This window comes from Trichechus manatus, unplaced genomic scaffold (genome assembly GCF_000243295.1).
Source record: "Trichechus manatus latirostris isolate Lorelei unplaced genomic scaffold, TriManLat1.0 scaffold00180, whole genome shotgun sequence".
Classification (NCBI taxonomy): domain Eukaryota; kingdom Metazoa; phylum Chordata; class Mammalia; order Sirenia; family Trichechidae; genus Trichechus; species Trichechus manatus.
In genome coordinates, this window is record NW_004444116.1 from 4,858,595 (window position 1) to 4,880,332 (window position 21,738).

General features: G+C 42.3%; 2 protein-coding genes across 3 annotated transcripts in view; one reads left to right on the top strand and one right to left on the bottom strand.

Moving 5' to 3' along the window:
• Positions 1-1,349: 1,349 nt before the first annotated feature.
• Positions 1,350-4,895, top strand: LOC101345664 (putative olfactory receptor 2I1). Its single transcript, XM_004387137.2, has 2 exons — positions 1,350-1,355; positions 3,702-4,895. The coding sequence occupies exons 1-2, from the start codon at positions 1,350-1,352 to the stop codon at positions 4,641-4,643; spliced, it is 948 nt and encodes a 315-aa protein (XP_004387194.1). The 3' UTR covers positions 4,644-4,895.
• Positions 4,896-5,056: 161 nt separating this feature from the next.
• The window catches only part of UBD (ubiquitin D), a 28,777-nt gene continuing 12,095 nt past the window's right edge, over positions 5,057-21,738 (bottom strand). The window contains exons 1-2 of one of the 2 annotated variants that reach the window (XM_004387101.2): positions 8,847-9,772; positions 5,057-7,105 (exon numbers count right to left, since the gene is read on the bottom strand). In XM_004387101.2, the coding sequence (XP_004387158.1) occupies positions 6,635-7,105; positions 8,847-8,873 (498 nt within the window). In that variant the 5' untranslated portion in view covers positions 8,874-9,772 and the 3' untranslated portion in view covers positions 5,057-6,634. Of the gene's footprint in view, positions 7,106-8,846; positions 9,773-21,738 lie in introns of those variants that run through there. The other variant, XM_023741417.1, reaches the window with a different exon arrangement.

Below are 21,738 nucleotides of genomic sequence, written 5' to 3' on the forward strand. Positions count from 1 at the left end.
AGCAACCTGGCATTAAGGTAGGTATTATACTCAGATTACAGATGAGGAAATTAATGCTCACAGATGTTAAATGAATCGTTCAAGGCCAGGCATCATGGCCAACATTTAAAGCCAGGCCTTCCTATCTGCAAAGTGTACACTCTTTCCACTTTGCCACTAGAGGGATAGATACACAGATAGATAGATAGACAGGCAGATAGATAGACAGACAGACAGATGGACAGATAGATAATAACTTCTAGTAATTCTAATGACATATTTGCCCTATGGCTTTTAACTTTTAAACGTGAATAAAGAAATGCTCAAGTTTATCATGCATAAACCCATTTAGTTTATTGCAAGGTAGCCATGACAAGGTACACAGGTAAGACCTCAAGGTGTTCATTTAGGACTGGAGAATCAGAATTAACAGTTGCAATGTTCGTTCAATGGTTAGCTTCTCGATCTTTAGACTTCAGGCCTTTACCTCTTGCAAGTAGTCTCAGGAAGAAGACTTGACCACGTTTCAAACTCAGTGGTGGTTATCAATAAATATAAGTTATAGATTATTATATTTATAAGAAATCTGTAATAACATGACAATTCTTACATTGTAATGTTAGATGACTAAAGCAAAGTGCAAAAATATAAATTTACAGCTCACTCAACCAGAGAATGGGATTCTGAACCAATTAAAACTTAGTAGAAATTACTGTGAAAGAGAATTATATTGCCTCTGGTCTCCACACACTGACAGGGACACATTATTCTAAAGGGACTTTCCCTCCACAATTTTCCCTCCTCACCCTGGGGGACTCCTCTCTGGACACCTCCACAAAAAGTTCTAATTATGGGAATGGGACATAAATTCCCTAGAGCTCTGTCCTCTCTTCTAAATAACAGAGGAAGTTGATTCCACTGTTTCCTTTCACTACTCATCAACATTCTGCCTCCTTGTCTCTGACTGCTATGCCTTCTAGAATCAAGACAGACCTCTTTGCTATCACCATTGGCTCATGCTGATTCTGTGTATGCTCTAGTCCTTGCCTTGGCAACCCCATTACAGGGCTCTCCAGGAACAGGCATCATCCAGATCTTGATACTTCAGAGAACTTAAGTGGCTTCTTGTCAAAGACATTCTATCCATTCCTCTGCTGTCAAGCAAGATGGTACCCGCCCCACATCTTCTTCCTGAGGTGCCTGGCTCTGATTTCAGGCACCTATTCCAGAAATCAACACAGTCATGCAGTTGGGTCCTTCTTTAATCCCTCCCACTGCCATTTCAAACCCACAGAAGCCTGATCCAGAGCAAGAGAGCCATTTATCATTTGGAAACTCAAGATCTAAATATCAGTGGCAGAGAATAAGACATGAAGGTAAATTTGTTGCTACATTTTCCTAGGAAAAAATTGTCTCTGGATAGGGGCCACATTCTAGAATACCAGTGGAAGTTTGGGGACACATTATAGAATATTTTTTACAACAAATTTACCTTCTGGACGCTTAGGGGGAATGATGCAGTATGTGTGTATGCATAGACAGATGTTAGAGCTATGCATTTGGGAATTTGTACATGATGCTGTCTGTGCAATATTATCAGTGGGTAGCTGTTTTCATGTGAGAAGAGTGTGACATGTTTGGAGGGGAGTGGGTTAGGGCTTGCATGTCTGAGCTGGTGTGTCTCTATGTGATCATAGCATTAGAGAATTTGACTTCTCATAACTCAATATCTCTAGCTTCCATTGGACCATAAGCATGAATGTCACCTCTTGCCCTTTATTGATCTTCAGTATGGCCCCAAAGCTGTCAGATTATCTAGAAACAAAGATCAGGCTTTGCATGCCCTTTTATTCTCCACAGTCCCTAGCATAATAAAGTCTGTGAAAATAACAAGGATCTCAGAGTCACTTGGATTTAGGTTTGAATCCTGATCAGTATTTACAAACTGTGTGACCTTGGGTAAGTTGTTTAACATCATAATTTAGCCTCCTAACCGAATATATAAAAGGACTATGATATAATTTGCGGGTGAGTAAATATCAAAGTCAATATTTGAAAAGGGATATGGATTTCTATCCTAGCTTAGTCACTACCAGTGTAGGATCCCTCTAAAAACCTATTTCCTCATCTGTGAAATGAGGATGGAAATGGTTAACATTTATAGAATACTTACTATGTGCCTGGCACTGTGCTAAGAGCTTTGCATGCTTAACCCACTCACCCTACTTCGTTTTACTAATGAACAAACTAACAAACAGGTTAAGTAGCATGACCAAGGTTGCTCAGCTTGGAAATGTCAGAGCCAAGACTCACACCCAGGCAGTTTGGCTCCAGAACCTTGTTCTTAATCACAGCATTAATGTTTGCTCTGCCTAGTGAGGCAAAAAGGAGCCCTGGCAACACAATGGTTAAAGCACTCAGCTGCGAACTGAAAGGGCGGCAGATTACCAGCCAACTTCTATGAGTAGGAATTGACTTGACAGCAAACAATAAAGTGAGAGGATCATATAAACAGGATGTTTTGTGGAGGGTTTTTTCCCCGGAAAAATAAAGAAATTAGAGGATTATGATTTTTAAATTAAGAATAATGAATATGATGTCTAAAATGTTAGCCTTATATTGATACCTATCAGCAAACAGGTGTCAATTGTTTTACACATGAAAAAATTAAGGCAGAGAGAAATGAAGGGATTTACCTCTATCAAATAACTAGCTAATGGCAGCTATGCAAGGTAGAACTCAGGGCTCCTGAATTCTGGTTTAGTGTCTTTTCCTCTGCCTTTTTGATTCTTGATTTAAAGGCTAGTGGGCATGCGCAGATCTGTGCTGATCTTGATCATCACACTAGGTCTTACAGCAGGAGAGGCATGGACATTGGAAGTAGTCTCTATTCACCGTAGTTTAGACATCAAAAGTCAGCAGTGTAAGTGGGCTGCATTAATAAAAGCAGAACATCTGAAACAAGGAAGGTGATAGTTCTGATCTACCAAGTGTTGTTTAGACCAAGCCTGGGGTATTGCACTTAATGTTAGGCACCACACACTTGGGAAGAACGGCGAGGGAGGCTCAGAGTGAAATTTATCTTAAAAAATCTGAAGGGCTGTCATGTGGGAGGGAGATTACATTTCTCTTGTGGCTCCTAGGAGTACAACCAGAACCAGGGAGGCAGCTGAAAGAGCAATGATTTGGAAATCAGACAGGCCCCAGTACAAGTCCCACACAGCCAATGACCTTAGGACAACTTCCTTAGCCTATCTTCCCCACTTAAAAAAAAAAAAGAAAAAAGAAAAAACCCAACCCTTTGCCCTGGAGTCGATCTGATTCACAGCGACCCTATAGGACAGGGCCGAACATCCCTATAGAGTTTCCAAGGCTGTAAATCTTTAAGGAAGCAGACTGCCAGGTCTTTCTCCCGAGGAGCAGCTAGTGGACCCTTTCGGTTAGCTTCCGAGGTTTTAACCACTGCGCCACTAGGGCTCCTTATCTTCCTCAAAGGATCTTGTAAATATATAAGACAAGGTATAGTAATACATAGCTATCTTCCTAAACTAAGGGTTCAGTTCTGTGAAAGAGATTATACTCGAAACATAAACATTGTATCTGCTACCATCCCATCTTTCACCCCACTCCCACATTCCCGGGTTTTCATTTACTTATGAGGTGTAGTTATCACCCTTTTATATTTCGTTCTTCCAAACATTCTGGGAGTTTTCCTCCTTTAGGCCAACCTCAGCACAGAGGAGCGCTTCTTCCTGCTGGGTTTCTCTGACTGGCCGTCCCTGCAGCCTGTCCTCTTCGCCCTTGTCCTCCTCTGCTACCTCCTGACCCTGGCGGGCAACTTGGCGCTGGTGCTGCTGGCAGTGCGCGACCGGCGCCTGCACACGCCTATGTACTACTTCCTCTGTCACCTGGCCCTGGTGGACGCGGGCTTCGCCACGAGCGTGGTTCCGCCGCTGCTGGCTAACCTGCGCGGCAGGTCGCGCTGCCTGCCCCGCAGCTGCTGCCTGGCCCAGCTGTGCGCGTCGCTAGCTCTGGGCTCTGCCGAGTGCGTCCTGCTGGCAGTGATGGCTCTGGACCGCGCGGCCGCCGTGTGCCGCCCGCTGCGCTACTCCGGGCTCGCCTCGCAGCGCCTGTGCAGCTCGCTGGCGGGCGCCTCCTGGCTGGGCGGCCTCACCAACTCGTCGGCGCAAACGGCGCTCTTGGCTGCCCGGCCGCTGTGCGCCCCTCGCCGGCTGGACCACTTCATCTGCGAGCTGCCGGCGCTGCTCAAGCTGGCTTGCGGCATTGGCCGGGACAGCACTGAGCGCCAGATGTTCGCCGCCCGCGTGGTCATCCTGCTGGTACCATCCGCCATCATACTGGCCTCGTATGGCACAGTGGCGCGCGCTGTCTGGGGCATGCGGTCCAGCGGAGGCCGGAGGAAAGCGCTAGGTACCTGTGGGTCCCACCTGACGGCCGTTTGCCTGTTCTACGGCTCGGCCATCTACACCTACCTGCAACCCACGCAGAGATACGATCAGGGGCAGGGCAAGTTTGTCTCTCTCTTCTACACCGTGGTCACACCGGCCCTCAACCCGCTCATCTACACCCTGAGGAATAAGGAGGTGAAGGAGGCGGCTAGGAGGCTCCTGAGGAACGTGGGCAGAGGGCAGGCCAGACAGTGAGTGAATGGGAAGGGAAGACAGTGTCAGCCCAGGGCCCAAGAATGGAAATGCCCATGGGAGAGTCAGTCTGTTTAGCCTTTGGGCTGTTCATTTCTGTGTGAGAATCTGCAACATTTGTCCTGAGGGAGTCCAAGGTCAATGCAGGAGATCCCTTCCTCCCATCAGAAATGTTTAGGTTGGTGAGATAAAGTGTGTATATCCTCTGTACCTATAGGTTTAAAACCAAACCCATTGCCAGAGAGTGGATTCCGACTCATGGTGACCGCATGTATTACAGAGCAGAGATGCTCTACAGGATTTTCTTGCCTGTAATCTTTAAGGAAGCAGATGGCCTGGACTCTCATGGTGTTGCTGGGTGAGTTTGAACACCAGCCTTTAGTTGGCAGCTGATCCATGCTTGCAATACCCAGGGTATATAAACATAAAGGTTTAGGGAGGAGGGAAATGGCCCTCCGAGTTTCTCCTAAGCTGATAAAGGGAGGAGGCATACTACCGGAGAGACCTTCCCCATCCTTGGGGGATACAGTAACCACCCCTCAAGACTCCTTATGCAGATAAGATGATATGCAACATGACACTACCTTTAGCTTTCTCCCAGTCTGATGGCAGAGGCATGGTCTCTTAAGTTGACAAAGAGTTTTTCTTTAAAGCAGAGGAAACCTTTGAGGAGACCCCATCCCGGAAGAAGAACTATGATCTCTCTTCTGCAATCAGTGCAATCTGAGACGTAATGCCAACCTAGCCAAGTGACCAATGCCCACCACAGGGCACCTGACCCATAAGTGTGATGAGGAATAGCCATTAAGTGTAGTGATTGTGCTGGGTGGAGTGAAGGTGGGGAATCCTCCCGTAGGAGATGGTTCTCAGCCGGTTTTAAAGAAGAGACTAGAACTGGTGGGAAAGAAAGAGAACAGGTTTCAGGTTGTAAGAAAAGTCAGCTTGCGAGTGACCAGCAGCAAGACATGAGAGAAGGACTATGAGAGAGAGGAATAATTGGAGGAAGGAGTGGGAAAGAGGGGACTTGATTTTCCAAGAGAGAAGCAAGGACCTGGTAGTGATGGAAGCAGAGAGGAAAATATCAGCCAGAACTTTGGCAGAGTACCAGGGTCAGCCCAGAACCCAAATCCTTATCTCCTTCCCCCAGACTGATACCCCCAACCTAGAGAAGACTTGCTAGACACTAAGGCAGGACAGAGACTGGTCCCCAATCCCCTACCTTTCAGTAAGTTCCTTCCCACCTGAAGAGCATCTGCCCAAAGGAGCCCCCACTAGAGACATGGCATCTCTAGATCCCCATGGAAAATACCTCCCTGCCCACCACCATTCCCAGACAGAACAATTTTAATTGTGTATAGGACATAGAGGGTAGGTAGCAGTACCGTGCCAGGTTTCATTTCATACCAAACACCCTTAAATAAAGAGACAAAAAGTAATTTTATTAAATTTATAAATTCTCTATGAGTTAGATTGTGATTGTGTCAGAGTAATTAATTCACTTCAAAATAAATCATCTATTTCACTTTTCTCTATGGGTAGAAATTCAGTTTGATTCAACAGTTACTGGGTGATATTATACATGAAGCATTGGGCTAAACATTCATGGAAACACAGAAATTAGTAAAACCTGGATCCCAACCTAAAACTTACTACCTTGTCAAATAGGAAAGGAAATAGGACTTTTTCTATAAATCATAGGAAACCAAGAAAGAATTAAATTGTAAGCTGGTTTTGAATGCTGTTTCTAGTATGCCTTAGTGATTCATTTTCTTTCTCAGTAATACCATACATAATCTAGTCGCTTAATCAATTGTGTCTGAACCAAAGAATCAGAGTTGGAAAAGTATTCCCTCCCCACCTCATCCCAAATCTTACTTTTTCTGTTTATTTCCTTCTCAATAATTTTGGAAAACCATCAAAAGATGTGTTTAGTGAGTAAAAGCGAAAAGGAAATAAGCTCTTTTCCTCCTGATGTCACCCCATCCCTAGGGTGGTCACCCCCCAATGCAGTGGTATGTCAGGAAGAGAAAATTGCCCTTTTTGATGCCATAATCTGCCATAATCTTCCCATCTTCCAGTTTCTTTCCATTGCAAGTCACAATCTGGGTCTCAGGGGTTATAGCAGTCTTCACCTCGATCATCTTTTTCACCTGGGCCACTGAGCTGGACCGGCGCACCTGGAGGAGATGCCTCTGCCCTTCATCACGTAACTCCACCAGAACCATGGGCAGCTCCTCATCACTGGGCTTCACCACCTTCAGGGTGAGGTGGATGGTCTTCTCCTTGTCAATGCCATAAGATGAAAGCTTTCTCTGGGGCTGTAGTGTTTTAGAGCCCAGCAGAAGGATCTGGTCCCGCACAGGAACCTTGGTCTTGGACCGGATGTGTTCACTGATCTTCTTTACTCTGTCATCCTTGTTGGCAGTGAAGGTCATCAATTTCCGTTCCTCAGAATGGACATTCACCTGGGCAGGGCAATGAGGGTCAAGAGACAGTTGCCTAGAATGTCTGTCACCCTTTACATCCCTGCCCCCTACCTTAATTGCTCGAACTCTTCTCCTGCCTGTCAGGTCCTCCCACTCCTTTCCACCAATCTGTGTTTTTCACTTTCTTGGAACATCTCTTTTGGAATTGTTTAGTTATAATACAGACAAGAAAACAAGCCTCATTCCTTTATAACTGCACTTCTTCTTCATCCTAAAATATAATTTTTAAAAAAGTAGATCCAACTACAAAGCTTCAAAATATGTACACTAGATGCTAAAATCAACTCCTAAAGAGAGTTTCCAAGACTTGGCATCCTCATTGGATACCCACAGGGCTGCCTCCTTTGACTACTCTGGAAGGAAACCCTGGTTAGGATGCATAATCTCTGTACTGTTAGTTTACTTTTTTAATGTCCATTGCTTTATAATGATAATTCACATATTACAGTGGTAATGTTTACTTGGTAATCTGTGTTTCCTGTGTTTTTGTATCTGCCTATTGTAGAATATGATCTCCTTTAATTAGACCAGACCTCACTCACAGAAGGTAGGAACTATATCCAGGTCTTACTTGAATAACTGGAAAATTCTGAAAGATGGGAAGTTCATCTCTGTGCTGTCACTTGAAAGCCTACGAGGACCTCCCTGAGGCCCCATTCAAAAATCTCTTCCCAACCTAGGTGTCACTGATACTGTCTGACATTCTTTCACTAAAGTGTCACTCCTTTGTGTTAAGCATTGCCCTCATCCCAGATTCTCCTTATAATGCATCTATTCTTATATAAGGTAATATATTAGGTCATTAAAAACTTAAGATAAATATGTTTTCTTAGTAATGAAGTCACTCCCGAGGTTCACCATTCAGCCAAAGATTAGACAGCCCCATAAAACATAATGAGACTAATGGGGCACAGCAGTCCAGGGAGAAGGACTAGAAGGCAGGAGGGGACAGGAAAGCTGGTAATAGGGAACCCAAGTTTGAGAAGAGCCAGTGTTGACATGTCATGGGGTTGTTAACCATTGTCATAAAACAATTGTGTACTAACTGTTTAATGAGAAACTATTTGTTCTGTAAACCTTCATCTAAAGTACAATTAAAAAAAAAAAGAATATTAAGGGGCAGGGAAACTAGATTAAAGAAAATGGAGCAACCAGAACAGAAATAATGAGAATGTTCACGCATTGTGAAGAATGTAACCAATGTCGCTGAACAACTTGTGTAAAAACTACCGAATGGGAACCGAAACTGCTGTGTAAACCTTCCCTGAAAACACAATAAAATACTACTACAAATAATAATAATTTTTTTTTAAAAAAAGATAAATGTGTTTTTTGAAACCCTTTGGGGAGGAGAGGAAAGCTTAAGTTTAAGAGCCCTAGACCCCTAAGCGGGATAGAGAGGAAGGGGCTCAAGAAAATATTTCCATAATTTCAAATCTTAAGAGCCCTATTGAGCACTCCCACTCCCTACCATTTATCCCTACCAGTGGCCAGTCCAAGGTCTGACACAAAGGAGAACTCAGGATCCAAAGGACCAGCTTCTCTCCACAGGACCTTCTTCCCACTGTGCAGATATCAACTCCTATCCTCTTTCCTTCAAGATGCCTTCCCAGCCACCCTGCCTTCCCAAGCACCACCCCTCATCCGGTTCCTGAGGTCTCTCCCCAGCTCTTGGAAATGCTTTTCCTTTCCCCGTTCCCTTTATCAAATCCCAACTTACACAGAGGCAGGGCGCATTGGGAGCCATCACTGCATTCAAGAGAGCAGAAACAGGTAACTGAGAGAAGAGACCTCAAGACCAGCTTATATGCAAGCAATGGAGTCAGAAATCCCCTGCCCAGACAGCTTTCCTGTGCCCTTTGTTCTTGCAAGTTCTCAGAAATCTTCTTTCACTTTTGCTGGAGTGACGTTAGTTAATAAACAAAGAATACTTTCTGATCAGGCACTTCTCCCCTCAGCCAATCTATTTGCGTTCCTCATTGAAAACTTGGGATGGTCCTTTCTGGCCCTGATTTTTCCCTGATTAACACTCCTACATCCCCACTCCCAATCCTGATTTGTTACTGTCTGACCCTCAGCCCTGAGCCCTCACTGGCATGAAGATCTTTTATGCTTGGTGATCCTCCCCAGATGTTTTTATGAGTCCTCCACCAGTCAGAGTCAGGGCCCTTCCTGAGAGCAAGGGCAACTATGAGAAGACAGTCAGGGTTGGTATGGAGTAGTGTGACTTGTTGGCAGCCTATTCACAGTGGGCTGGCACAATGTGAGACATTTTTTGAGAGGGCATAAGACAAGTAACCCTCGACTGAGAAGAGATATGAGTTCAAGTCCCAGGGGTTCCTCTTGGTATATTATCTTGGCCAAGTCTGTTCATCTCCTTAGATACTGGCTTCCTGGTCCGTAAGACAAGACGATTGGAGATGATTCTTAAGTGTCTTCCAGGCTCAGAAAACTTTGTTTATAAAATGTCCTTTACAAAGAACTTTGGAATACTGGGTCTTGAGCTCTCCAGCATGCTTCCTGCCCTGTCTCAGAATCTGCAAACCAAGACCACTACTTGAAAACAACCCAAAGCCAAAAATCAAATGCTGACTCACACACCAATCACAAGCCAACACAATCATCCACATTCACTCTCACACCACAGTGCCTGTATTTCCCCACCTTTCCCCAGGACTCTCCACACTGCTGTGATCTCAGAGAATATCTAAATGTGCTGCTCACTCCCTTGTTCTTGACATTTGGATTGAGACAAAAAGGAAATGCATTAGCTCTGTGCTCTCAGGGAATTTACTCCACCACTGTGATTCTCCTAGCATTCCAAATTAATCGCTGCTCTCTCCCAAACTCTCAAGGCATTGCCATAGAACCAATTTTTTTGTAAGTATTTATAGAAAGCATTTCAGTTTTTTTTCCAAAGTAAAAGTCTGTAACAATGCCAGGTTATCATCTTTATTTGCTATGTTTTCAGTGGCCATTTATTGTACCTTCACTCACTAATAGATCTCAAATTATCCCGTTTTATTCTAGGGTTTCCATCCTGGAGAACTTGGGTTTATAGAGGTGTCCATGTAGAGTAATGAGATCCAGGAGCTCCTTCCAGTATTTCAAAAATCATAATACAAATCATGTTCTTTTAAGTGCTTGTTATATAATCAGTTAATAAGATTGGAAAAACAAATTATTATTTAAATGTATTTTGTGGAGTAAACATACTTTTTTAAGCACAGAGGATGAATGTAAAGGGGGAAACCTGCCTGATGGAATAGACAGAAACTATTGGCCCTTGCTATTCTCCTTTCAGGTATCTCACGCAGTTCCTGTTGTCCCAAGTGTGTTTAGAAGCCAAGACTTATGAGTTATGCCTTTGACAGCAGCACAGCAGAGAACAGCTGCCCTGCATCCATTGTCCAATAGGATTCTGAGATTCTGAAACATCACCAGTGGCTAGGCAGAAAATGTCAGGTCAGGTTGAGGGTGACAGGGAAAGAGAAAGTCTGCAGCAAGGTAGGGATAGGGGAAGGGCCTTGAAAGAGGGAAAGGAAAAGCTATACAAGCCCAGACTTATGTGAACTCCCTTTCTCTTTTCAGACTTTATTTGCATCCATTACCTTCATGTCATTTCTGGAAAGGCAAGAAGGAGAGTAGGTAGTTAAAAGCTAATTAAAATTAAACCATTCTCTCCTCATGTGCTTCCTGTCTTTGCCCTTCTCTCCTCAGTAGCCTATGTCTGCATCTTGGTGTCAATGTCTGCACTGTCAGGAACAGCAAGGAAACTTGACCAGAACGCCAGCAGGAGGAGCTCAGTAATGACATTTCCTGGAAATTACATTTGCCTGCTGATGCCCCCCAGGTCCATACCCACAGCCCAGACCAGAGCTGCAGACCTGTAGGTCTAACAGCTTCTGTGCACTGTTCCCTGAATTCCCTGCATACCCTTGAAAGCACAAGCCTCTCTGTCACCTCCAGGCCTTTGAGCATACCATTCCCTCTGTTTGGCAGGGCTTTCCTCCAACTCTACTCCCAACACCATGAATTTATAAGAATGCACAGTATAAGCAGCATCTCCTCCAGGAAGCATTTTCTGACTCCCTTCCTCCGTATTCTAGATTATGTGCCCATCTCCTGTCCTCCATTCTCCCTTTGCAAGCCTCTCAGAACACACTTCTCCAGTAGTAGGATCGTCTTCTTGTCTGTCGCCCCCAGTAAACAGTACGAATCTTGTGGGTCAGGATTATGTCTCAATTAACGTGTATCCTCAACACTGCCCCACATCATGTCTAGCATAGTAAATGTTATTGTTGTTAGGTGCCATCTAGGCAACTCTGACTCACTGTGACCCCATGTGACAGTGTAGAAGTACCCCATAGCATTTTCTAGGCTGCAATCTTTATGGGAGTAGATTGCCAGGTCTGTCTCCTGTGGAGCAACTGGGTGGGTTTGAACCACTTAATATGTACTAAATGCATGAATGAATTAATAAATCATTGAATAATTAAAGGAATAACAAAAAAGGGAAACTAATATTTAGTGAGTACTAAATATATTTCAGGGACTACCAAGATATTAAGGAGCTCTCATGGCATAATGGTTAAGCACTTGGCTGCTAACTGAAAGGTCGGGGGTTCTAACATACCAGCAGTTTCACAGGAGAAAAGACCTGACAATCTGCTTTCCCTATGGGGCAGTTCTACTCTGTCATATAAGGTCACTAAGAGTTGGAATCAACTTGAGGTCACACAACAACCACAACCCAAAACCCAAACCAAACCCATTGCTGTCCAGTTGATTCCAACTCATAGCAACCCTACAGGACAGAGTAGAACTGCCCTATGGGGCTTCCAAGGCTGTAAATCTTTACAGAAGCAGACTGCCATATCTTTCTCCCGCAGAGCGGCTTGTGGGTTCAAACCACCAATCTTTTGGTTAGCAGCTGAGTGCTTAACCACTGCACCACCACGGCTCCACAACAACCCAAGATATTATTAAATGTTACCTTATTGATTGTGTCAGTAGTCTAGCCAGATAATTATCAGTATGCTTGCTGACATCAGCAAAAAGCTAACTCACCACAGTCATATTAGTAGCAGCTGGTAAGCAAGGGTTGAAATGCAAACCTATATTTACAGTCCACGTCTTGTTATGAAAGAGAAAATGCATGCACAAGCATACCTTTTGTTACAGTAAATGTGCACATTGGGGGAAGGAATATAGAGAGACAAAGAAAAGCATAGTCAGGGAACTGCAGGGAGTCTTGGAATGCATGAAAACAAGAAGAGGTTTAAAGTCTAGAAGTAGACAGGCATATCCCTGAATGGCAGGATCTGCCTGGATCACCACCACTCTTCCACACTTGGCACAGGTGAGCAGCGAGCACAAGAGTACGAGTCGGAGCCTGAAGGAAGCTTAAAGCCAGGTGGAAAGGTCAGCAAGAACTCTTCTCCCAGAACTGTGAAATTTCAAGGGTGCCTGATCATCTGATCACACTAACTCCCATCATCACTAAGCCCCATAGGCTTCCCCTGGACCTCCTCGACATTTGGGGCAAAGCCAAAACTAAATCCCTGAGGTCTCCACTCCCAGGCAGAGTCTTAGATGTTGGTCAGTCATCCCGTCTTGTCAGTTAAAGTGAGCTTCTTTCCCACTTACAAGCTTTACAAATCAGGAATAGAAATCTCCATCTGAAACTCATCAGCATCATGCTGTCCCTGATTGACCAGACACTGGGCTCACAACAGAGAAGCCACCAACAGTAGCTGGGGATTTTCCAGCATGGGTTGACCGCGAGGACAAGGATCCTCCCAGGAAAAACTAATTCTGGCAATTCCCTACCCAGAGAGCACCTGGATTCTGAGAATCAGTGTCCTTTCAAGGAACGTGAAAAACAAATCTGCACTCCTGTCTTGTCTCCCTCCTCTCTTCCTGTGTGAAATTCTCTTCCTGTCCAAAGCCAGGAAAAAGCTATCCCAGACTCCCTGAGTGACCTCATTTCTGACCCCAGGAAGGATTTTTTCGTAGAACCTGACCCCCTTGCTTCGTACTGCAATGGCAATTTGACTTTCGTTTTTCCTTGTATCATAATAAATTCTTTCAAAGAGAGCTCTCTTTTCATTTGTCCTTCTAACAAATTCAGAAAACCAGCCAATGTGAAAGATCATGCTGTAGAGATCTTGCCACGTTAAGAGAATAAAACAAATGACTCAGATAGATATCTACGAAACTCTCAGCTTGCCCCTGACCAATGGGAGGTGGTCTTGGTCTAGTCACTGCACCCAGTGAGGCCTCCCTGGGGCAGAAATTTCTTTCCCCTTCTCTTTAATAATGCCCAGAAGGAGTCTGTGAAACTACTTTGAAGATCTAGAATATTGCTTCAGAAGTGCCAACCAAACTCAGTCAAAAAGCTGCTAGGACTGCTCTGACTGAGATCACAACAGAGGCTCCCAGAAAGAGTGGGAGAAAAATTGTAGAACAAAAGATCAAATCTTACTTACTGCTCTCACAGACACTGTGGCCCCAAAACACCCTTTTGACCTGGAACTAAAGCCATTCCCGGAGACCACCTCCCAGCCAAATAATAGACAAGCCCATAAAATAAACAATAACATCTGAGAGGAATATATTTCTTAGCACAATTAATTATAGGAGATCAAAAGGGTAATATCTGCCTAAAAGCAAAGATAAGAAGGCAGGAAGGGGTAGAAAATCAAGACTAAAGGAAACAGGGAACCCATACTGGAAATGGGGAGAGTGCTGACACATTGTGGGGAATGAAAGCAAAGTCAAGAAATACTTTTTGTACAAACTATCTAATGGGAAACCAATTTGCTCTGTAAACTTTCACCTAATGTACCAAAAATAAATAAATAAAAAAGCTACTAGGAATTCTCATTTACTGATGATTGGATGACTCTCAAAGGAGGACAACTTGAGTATACCTGTCAAAACTAAAAGTGGACACGGACACTCAAAAGGTTTGATGGGAAGCCTAGGGGGCAGTGAGTTGAAGATAATGGTGATGGAATAATCTGGAAAAGGATAGTGGGAATAGCGCACAACTGGAAGAATGTAATCGATGTCACTGAATTGTACACGTAAAAACTTTTGAAATGTGGTAACTTTGGCTATGTATATTTTCACCAAAAAAAAAAAAGGTCCTCCAAGGTTGAGAAGGGAGAGTGTTGACATGTTGTGGGGTTGTTAACCAATGTCATAAAACAATATGTGTACTGACTGTTTAATGAGAAACTATTTGTTCTGTAAACTTTCATCTAAAGTACAATAAAAAAATAATAATAATTAAAAAAAAGTGGACATACCAACCTAAAACAACCCAAATGTCCTTCAGTAATAGGGAAATAGATTACTGAATTGTGGAATAGCATCAGCAGTAAAAATAGATTGATTTTTACCTGTAACCAACAAAACAGCTGAATATGCTAAAAACCTATTGAGTGAAGAAAAGCAAGATCAAGAAGACAACATAAAGTATGATTCTTTTTTCATAAATCTCAAAAATAAGCAAAACTACACAGAGAGACAGAGAAAGAGATAAGCTACGTTAAAATTCAGGGTATGTTCAATCACTGAGCCTTGTACCTTGGTCTGATAACAGTGTGCAGAAATTGCCTGAGCCCACAAAGTAACTGGAATAGCTAATGCAGTTGTGGGCTGCAAGATAGGGTACAAGCCAATGGCCCATATTCAGTTTTCAACAGTCAGGCCATTCTGGATTCAATCCAAGCTCTGCCTCCTACTTCTTATACAAGTTACTTAACCACCCTGAAGCTTAGTACTCTCTTCTGTAAATTGGGGATTTCGGTTAGGAATAGGCTGTGCTACCTCTAAAAATAATGTAGCTTTAAAGAGATAGAAGTACATTTCATCTCACATCAATATCCAGGGGTAGAAGATTCAGATCTGGTGTTGTAGTTCTGCAAATTGCTCAGGGACCAGGCTCCTTTGAATTCACTACTCTGCCATTCTTGGGGGATGCACCATATTTCTGTGGTCCAAAATGGTAGCTAGTGCTCCATCCATTACATTTGCATTCCAGGAAGCAGGATGGCACAAGTAAGGAGAGAATATGGCCAAATAAAGAGTGTGGGAAGCAGTCAGAGGTGACATCTCTTACATCTTATTGCCTAGAATCTATGACCACATCTACCTGCCAGGGAGGTTGAAAAATATAGTTTTTATTCTAAGCAAGCATGACCTAAATGAAATAGTATGGAAGGAGGAGAATTACTACTAGGGAACAATAATCAGTCTATGACACAACGAAGCAAACAGTATCTACATCACATGATTGTTGTGACAGTTAAGTGAGATTTCATATGTGGACAGGCTTTTGCTAGTCTACAGAAAAAAGATCAGAGGGTGGAAGTAGAAATGAGATAAACTCTAACACAGAATAACATCGAAAATGTGCAAGCTGTACAAAAAAAAAAAAAAAATAGAATGGGAGAAAGAAATGCCCCACAATAATTCAAAAGATGGTGAGTTGTAACAGGGTTTGTGCGCATCAGATGAAGACTAAACAAAATGCCCTGAAGTTTCTTCCAATCTTAGGATTCCACATTTCTGTGTTCCTACACTATGGTCCAACACAGAGGAAACAAAAGAAGAGAATCTGAAAATTCACTACAAAGAAGGTAGCCTACACTGGACTAACTTTCCTGCTAGTAACACTTATAAATTCTGTAAGAATAAAATATACGTAGAAATCAACTGTTTGGAGGCACTAGGGAGTGATCAAAAGCAAGGAAGCTAGAAGGGATTTGATCCCTGAAAGAAGGGAATCACCGTAGGTAAGATCCACATTTATGCAGCTTTTCTCTGAGGGTACTCCTCAGTTCATGCATGCCAGGTGAATATAGCTCAAGCAGAAAACTGCTGTCTTACTGGCCCCATAGTACAGAGGTAAAGGCTGCAAGAACATCTGGAAAATTAAGGGGGGTCGGGGGGAGGGAGTCTCAGAAAGGAGGGAATTATAGAGACAAAAGCAAAAACTACATGACAATTTCCCTGAAATCCTTGGCTGATCCCTAAACTACAGATGTGCAGGGCAAACTTTCAAGGAGCCCAAGAAGAAAACAACAACTGGAAGGCTGAAAGATTCAGAGATTTCTTCAGCTTCCCAACACAGGGGAAACAGAGTTTGCAATTCAAATCATGTTAAAGTAGAAGAGCATGATAAACAAACATCTCGGGCTGACCAAACCTACTGGTCTGACAGAGACTTGAGAAACCCCAAGAGTGTGGCCTCCCAGCACCCCTTTAACTCAGTACTGAAGTCACTCCTGAGGTTCACCCCTCAGCCAAAGATCAGACAGGCCCATAAAATAAAACAAGACTAAATGGGCACACCAGCCCAGGGGCAAGGATAAGAAGGCAGAAGGGGACAAGAAAGCTGGTAATGAGGAACCCAAGATCAATAAGGGGAGAGGGTTGACATGTTGTGGAGTTGGCAACCAATGTCACAAAACAATATGTGTATTAATTGTTTAATGAGAAACTAATTTGTTCTGTAAACTTTCATTTAAGCACAAAAAAAGAATTTTTGCTTTACCATGTCTGAGAAGACAAAGCATTTAAGCATGCCCATTTAAAAAAAAAAATGACCTAACTGAACTTTATATAGCATTCTACCCAAAACATCAGAATACACATTCTTCTCAAGTGCATGTGGAACATTCATCAGTAAATGCTAGGCAATAAAACAAATCTCAATAAATTTAGATGAACCTAAATCATTCAAAGTATGTTCTCTGACCAAAATGAAATTAAATTAGGAGTCAACAACATGAATAAATTTGAGAAGCCCAAAAATATTTGGAAATTATACAACAAAATTCTAAATAACCCAAAGGTCAAGGAAGAAAACCTAAAAGAAACTAGAAAATAATTTGAATTGAATGAAAATAAAAGCTTAACATACCAAAATTTATGAGATGCAGCTAACAGTACTTATGGGAAAATTTGTAGCTTTAAAGAAAAGTCTCAAATCAATACTCTAAGCTTCTACCTGAAGAATCTAGAAAAAGAAGAGCAAACTTAACCCAACACAAGCAGAGGGAAGGAGATCAGAACAGAAATCAATGAAATAGAAAATAGAAAAACAATAGAGTAAATCAATGAAAAGTTGGTTATTTGAAAAAAAATCAACAAAATGATAAAACTTCAGCTATACAGATCAAGAAAGAAATAACAAAGAGTAAAATTACTAACATCAGAAATGAAAGTGGTACATCTCTACCAAACCTACAGAAATTTAAAGGATTTTAAGGGAATATTGTGAGCAAATTAAACAACTTAGATGAAATTTAAAAGTTCATAGAGAGTAGAAATTACCAGAATTGGCACAAGAAGAAATAGAAAATCTGAGTAAAACCATAACAAGTAAAGAAGTTGAATTAATAATTAAAAATATTCACCCATACATACACACACAAAGCCCAGATTCAGAGAACTTGACTGGTAAATTTTCTCAAATATTTAAAGAAATAATACCAGTCCTATAAAAACTTTTCAGAAAATACTGGAGGAGAAGAAACTTTCAAACTCATTCTATGATGCCAGTATTATCCTGATACCCAAGCCAGATAAAAAATCACAAGAAAACAACAGAAAAAAAATCTCTCATGAACACAGATACAAAAACGCTTAATGTAATATTAGAAAATCAAATCTAGAAGTATACAAAAAGGATTATCCACAGTAACCAAGTGGGATTTATCCCAGGACTGCAAAGTTTGTTTAACATTCAACAATCAATTAACGTAATACACCATGTTAATAGAATAAAAGTCAAAAATCATGTGATCATCTCAATAAATGTAAAAAAAAGCATTTGGAGAAGTCCAATGCCCACACATTGTAAAAACTCTACTAACTAGGAATAGAAGAGAACTTCCTCAATCCGATTAAGGACACCTACCAAAAATCTAAAGCTAACATCATACTTAATTGTGAAAATCTGAAAGCTTTTCTGTAATATCAGAATAAGGTAAGGATTCCATTCTCAATACTTCTACTCAACATTCTACTGGTGATTCTACCTAGTGAAATAAGGAGAGAGAACGACATTAAAAGCATTAAAGATTGGAAAAGAAAAACTGCTGGTTTATAAATGGCATATTCCTGAACATGAAAAAATCCAAAAAAATCTACTAGAACAACCAAAGTGAATAAGGTCACAGAATACAAGATCAACATTATAAAAACAATGATATTTCTTTATATTATCAATGAACAATCCAAAAATGAAATTAAGAACACAATTTCATTCACAATAACATAAGTAATAAGTATGTTATCGTTGTTAGGTGCCATCAAGCTGTTTTTATGACCTCGTGACAGAGTAAAACTGTCCCATAGTGCTTTATTGACTGTAATCTATATGGCAAAGCAGATTGCCAGGACTTTCTCCTATGGAGCCAACAGTTGGTTTTGAGCCACCAGCCTTTCAGTTGGCAGCTGAGTGTTTAACCATTAGCACCACCAGTGTTCCTTAAGTGTAAGTATACGTAGTAATAAATTTAACAAGAAGTGCAAGACCTGTATGCTGAAAACTATAAAACACTGCTGAAAGAAAATAAAGAAGATCAAAATAAATGGAGATATATATGTATGAAGTTTATTAATTGGAAGACTCAATACTGTCAAATGTCCATTCTCCTCAAATTGATTTATAGATTTAATAAAAACCCAGTCAAAAGCACGCCTTAGTGTAGAAACTGACAAGTTGATTCTAACACATATCTGGAAATACAAAGTACCTAAACTAACCCAAGCAATATTGATATATAAAGAACTCCTATGACTCTGCCATAAAGTAACCCTATAAAATATGGGCACATGACTTGAACTGACATTTCACAAAAGATGAAAAAGTGGACAATAAGAACAGGAGGAGATGCTTAACGGGTTAGTCATCAGAGAAATGTAAACTAAAACTATAATGAGATACCATGTCACACCAATAGAATGGCTAAATTAAAAAGAATAATAATACTAAGTGCTGGCAAGAATGTGGAGTGATTGAAAGTCTCAATAAATCGCTGGTGGGATGGGAGAACAATCATTTTGAAATATGGTTTAAAGGGTTTCTCATAAAATTTAACACATGCCTTCCAATGACTCAGAAATTCCACTCATAGGTATTTACCAAACGGATGTGACAATATATGCCCACAAAAAGACTTGTACATGACAATTCGTAGCATATTTATTCATAATAGCAAAAACTGGAAACAACCCTACATTAATTTTCTATTGTTGCATAACAAATTACCCCAAAACTTAGTGGCTTCAAACAACAAATACTTATTATCTCACAGTTTTTGTGGATTAGGAACTGAGAAGCAGCTCAGTTGGTGGTCCTAGCTTAGGGTCTCTCTCTCAATAGGTTGCAGTCAAGATGTCAGCTGGGAGTTCAGTCCTCAGAGGACTTGGCTGAAGCTGGAGGACTCATTTACAAGATGTCTCAATCACATGTTGTGTGCGTTTTGCAGGAAACCTTAGATCCTCCCCAAGTGGGTTTCTCTATTTGATGCTTGAATGTCCCCAGAGTGAACAATGCAAAAGAAAGAGCAAGAGGAAGACAGAACATCACTTAATGACCTAGTCTTGGAGGTCACACATCATCTTTTCTGCCACATTCTATTTGTTAAAAGTGGGTCATAAACTATACCTACCTGCGGGGCCAAGATGGCTGAGTAGTCAGATGCTTCCAGTGGACCCTCTTACAACAAAGACCCAAAAAAACAAGTCATTCGATTATATATGGCAATCTGGGAGCCCTGAACATCAAAGGTAGAGTTGAGGAACCAACTGAGTGGCAGGGGGAGGGAGAGATGGTTCAGAAGCAGCAAAGAGTTGCCAGATCTGACCTGGCGAGAGCCTGAGCCCTTCAGGCCTGAGCAGCTTGGGGGTGAGTGGTGAGGCAGGCAAGCGGCGGTGCTCAGGAGGCACGTCTTCTGCACCAGAAGAAACCCAGCTCCAGCGAGTCTACAGAGCCACCCAGAACGAGTGAGATGCAGCCCTCTTCGGCGAAAGATAAGTACTCACGCATGGCTTACCGCACAGATCAAAAACATCCACCTTAGGGAAAAACCTCTCTCCCATTTACCTCCTGGCTCCCTGCTCTGCACTGGGTCCCGGACCGGCTTCAGCAATTGCTGAGTCCCCTGGGCTGGAAGTAGGATCTGTCACATGCCCTGAGCCATTCTTCTGGCCTGGGAGAGTGAACAAGTTAACAAACAGGAAAAAATAAACTGTCGGCTCCTCTAAGCCAGGAACCCAGGGTAGGCGCAGCTCCTTGGCCTAGGCACAGGCATAAGGGATCCACAGACTCTCGGCGCCTTTACCTCTGCATAGACTTGTGTGGGCCTATCTCAACAGTGTAGCTCCTCATTACCACAGTACAACAGGGCATATACCAGAACTCTAACTTCAGCTGTTTCAGCTGTGAAGTGGCAGGTTCTTGACATTTGACACTGCTCTGCCCATTAAGCAGGGTTTTCACCTACCCACATCAGAGGCCTGAGGACTGGTGGCTCCACCCACACCACCTACCCACCTGTGATAGAGGCCTACGAATAAGAGGTGCCCCTAGTCCTTACAGGCAACAGGATTAGGTGCTCACAGTCTGGCTGCAAAACCCACCCACCTACGTGCTCTAGGCAACAGGGACACGCCTTACTCCTGGACACTCGGGGGCGGCCATCAGCCCCCTTCCTTGCTCAGAGTGTGTCCCCATGCTCCAGCCAGATGGCCTGTGCCTACACCAATCACCCATGCCTGTCTATGACTGTAAGTGAGAGCCTACACCACATATTTAGTGGTTATCTACCTGGGCACCTGAGCTGAATCCATACAGGAGGAGTGGATGGACTCCTGAGCTCATATACCTAGTAACAGATCTAACTACCTGGTGACAGGACATAAGAGCTTCGAAGGTGCCGGTAATCAAACTAGCTCCTATGAGCAGCCTATTTGGGCATATCAAAACAAAACAAGAAGCTAGGACACAGTAAGCAAACATAAAATAAATAAATACAATAACTTATTCATGGCTCAGAGACAACATTCAATATCAAATCACATAAAGAGGCAATCCATGATGGCTTCAGCAAGCTCCCAGAATAAAGAATCTAGAAATTTTCCAGATGAGGAAAATTTCTTGGAATTACCGGAGGCAGAATACAAAAGATTAATATACAGAACTCTTCAAGAAATTAGGAAGGAAATTAAGCAAAACGCAGAACACACAATAGAGGAAACTAAAAAGATTAGAGAAGAGCATAATGACAAATTTAACAGGCTACCAGAACCCATAGAGAGACAGCAATCAGAAATCCAGACGATTAACAGTAAAGTTTCAGAATTAGACAAATCAACAGAAAGTCATAGGAGCAGAAATGAGGCAATGGAAGTCAGAATTAGTGAGATTGAAGATAAAGCATTTGGCACCAACTTATTTGAGGAAAAATCAGATAAAAGGATATAAAAAAATGAAGAAAACCTAAGAATTATGTGGGACTCTGTCAAGAGGAATAACCTACAAGTGATTGGAGTACCAGAACAGGGGGGAATAACAGAAAATACAGAGA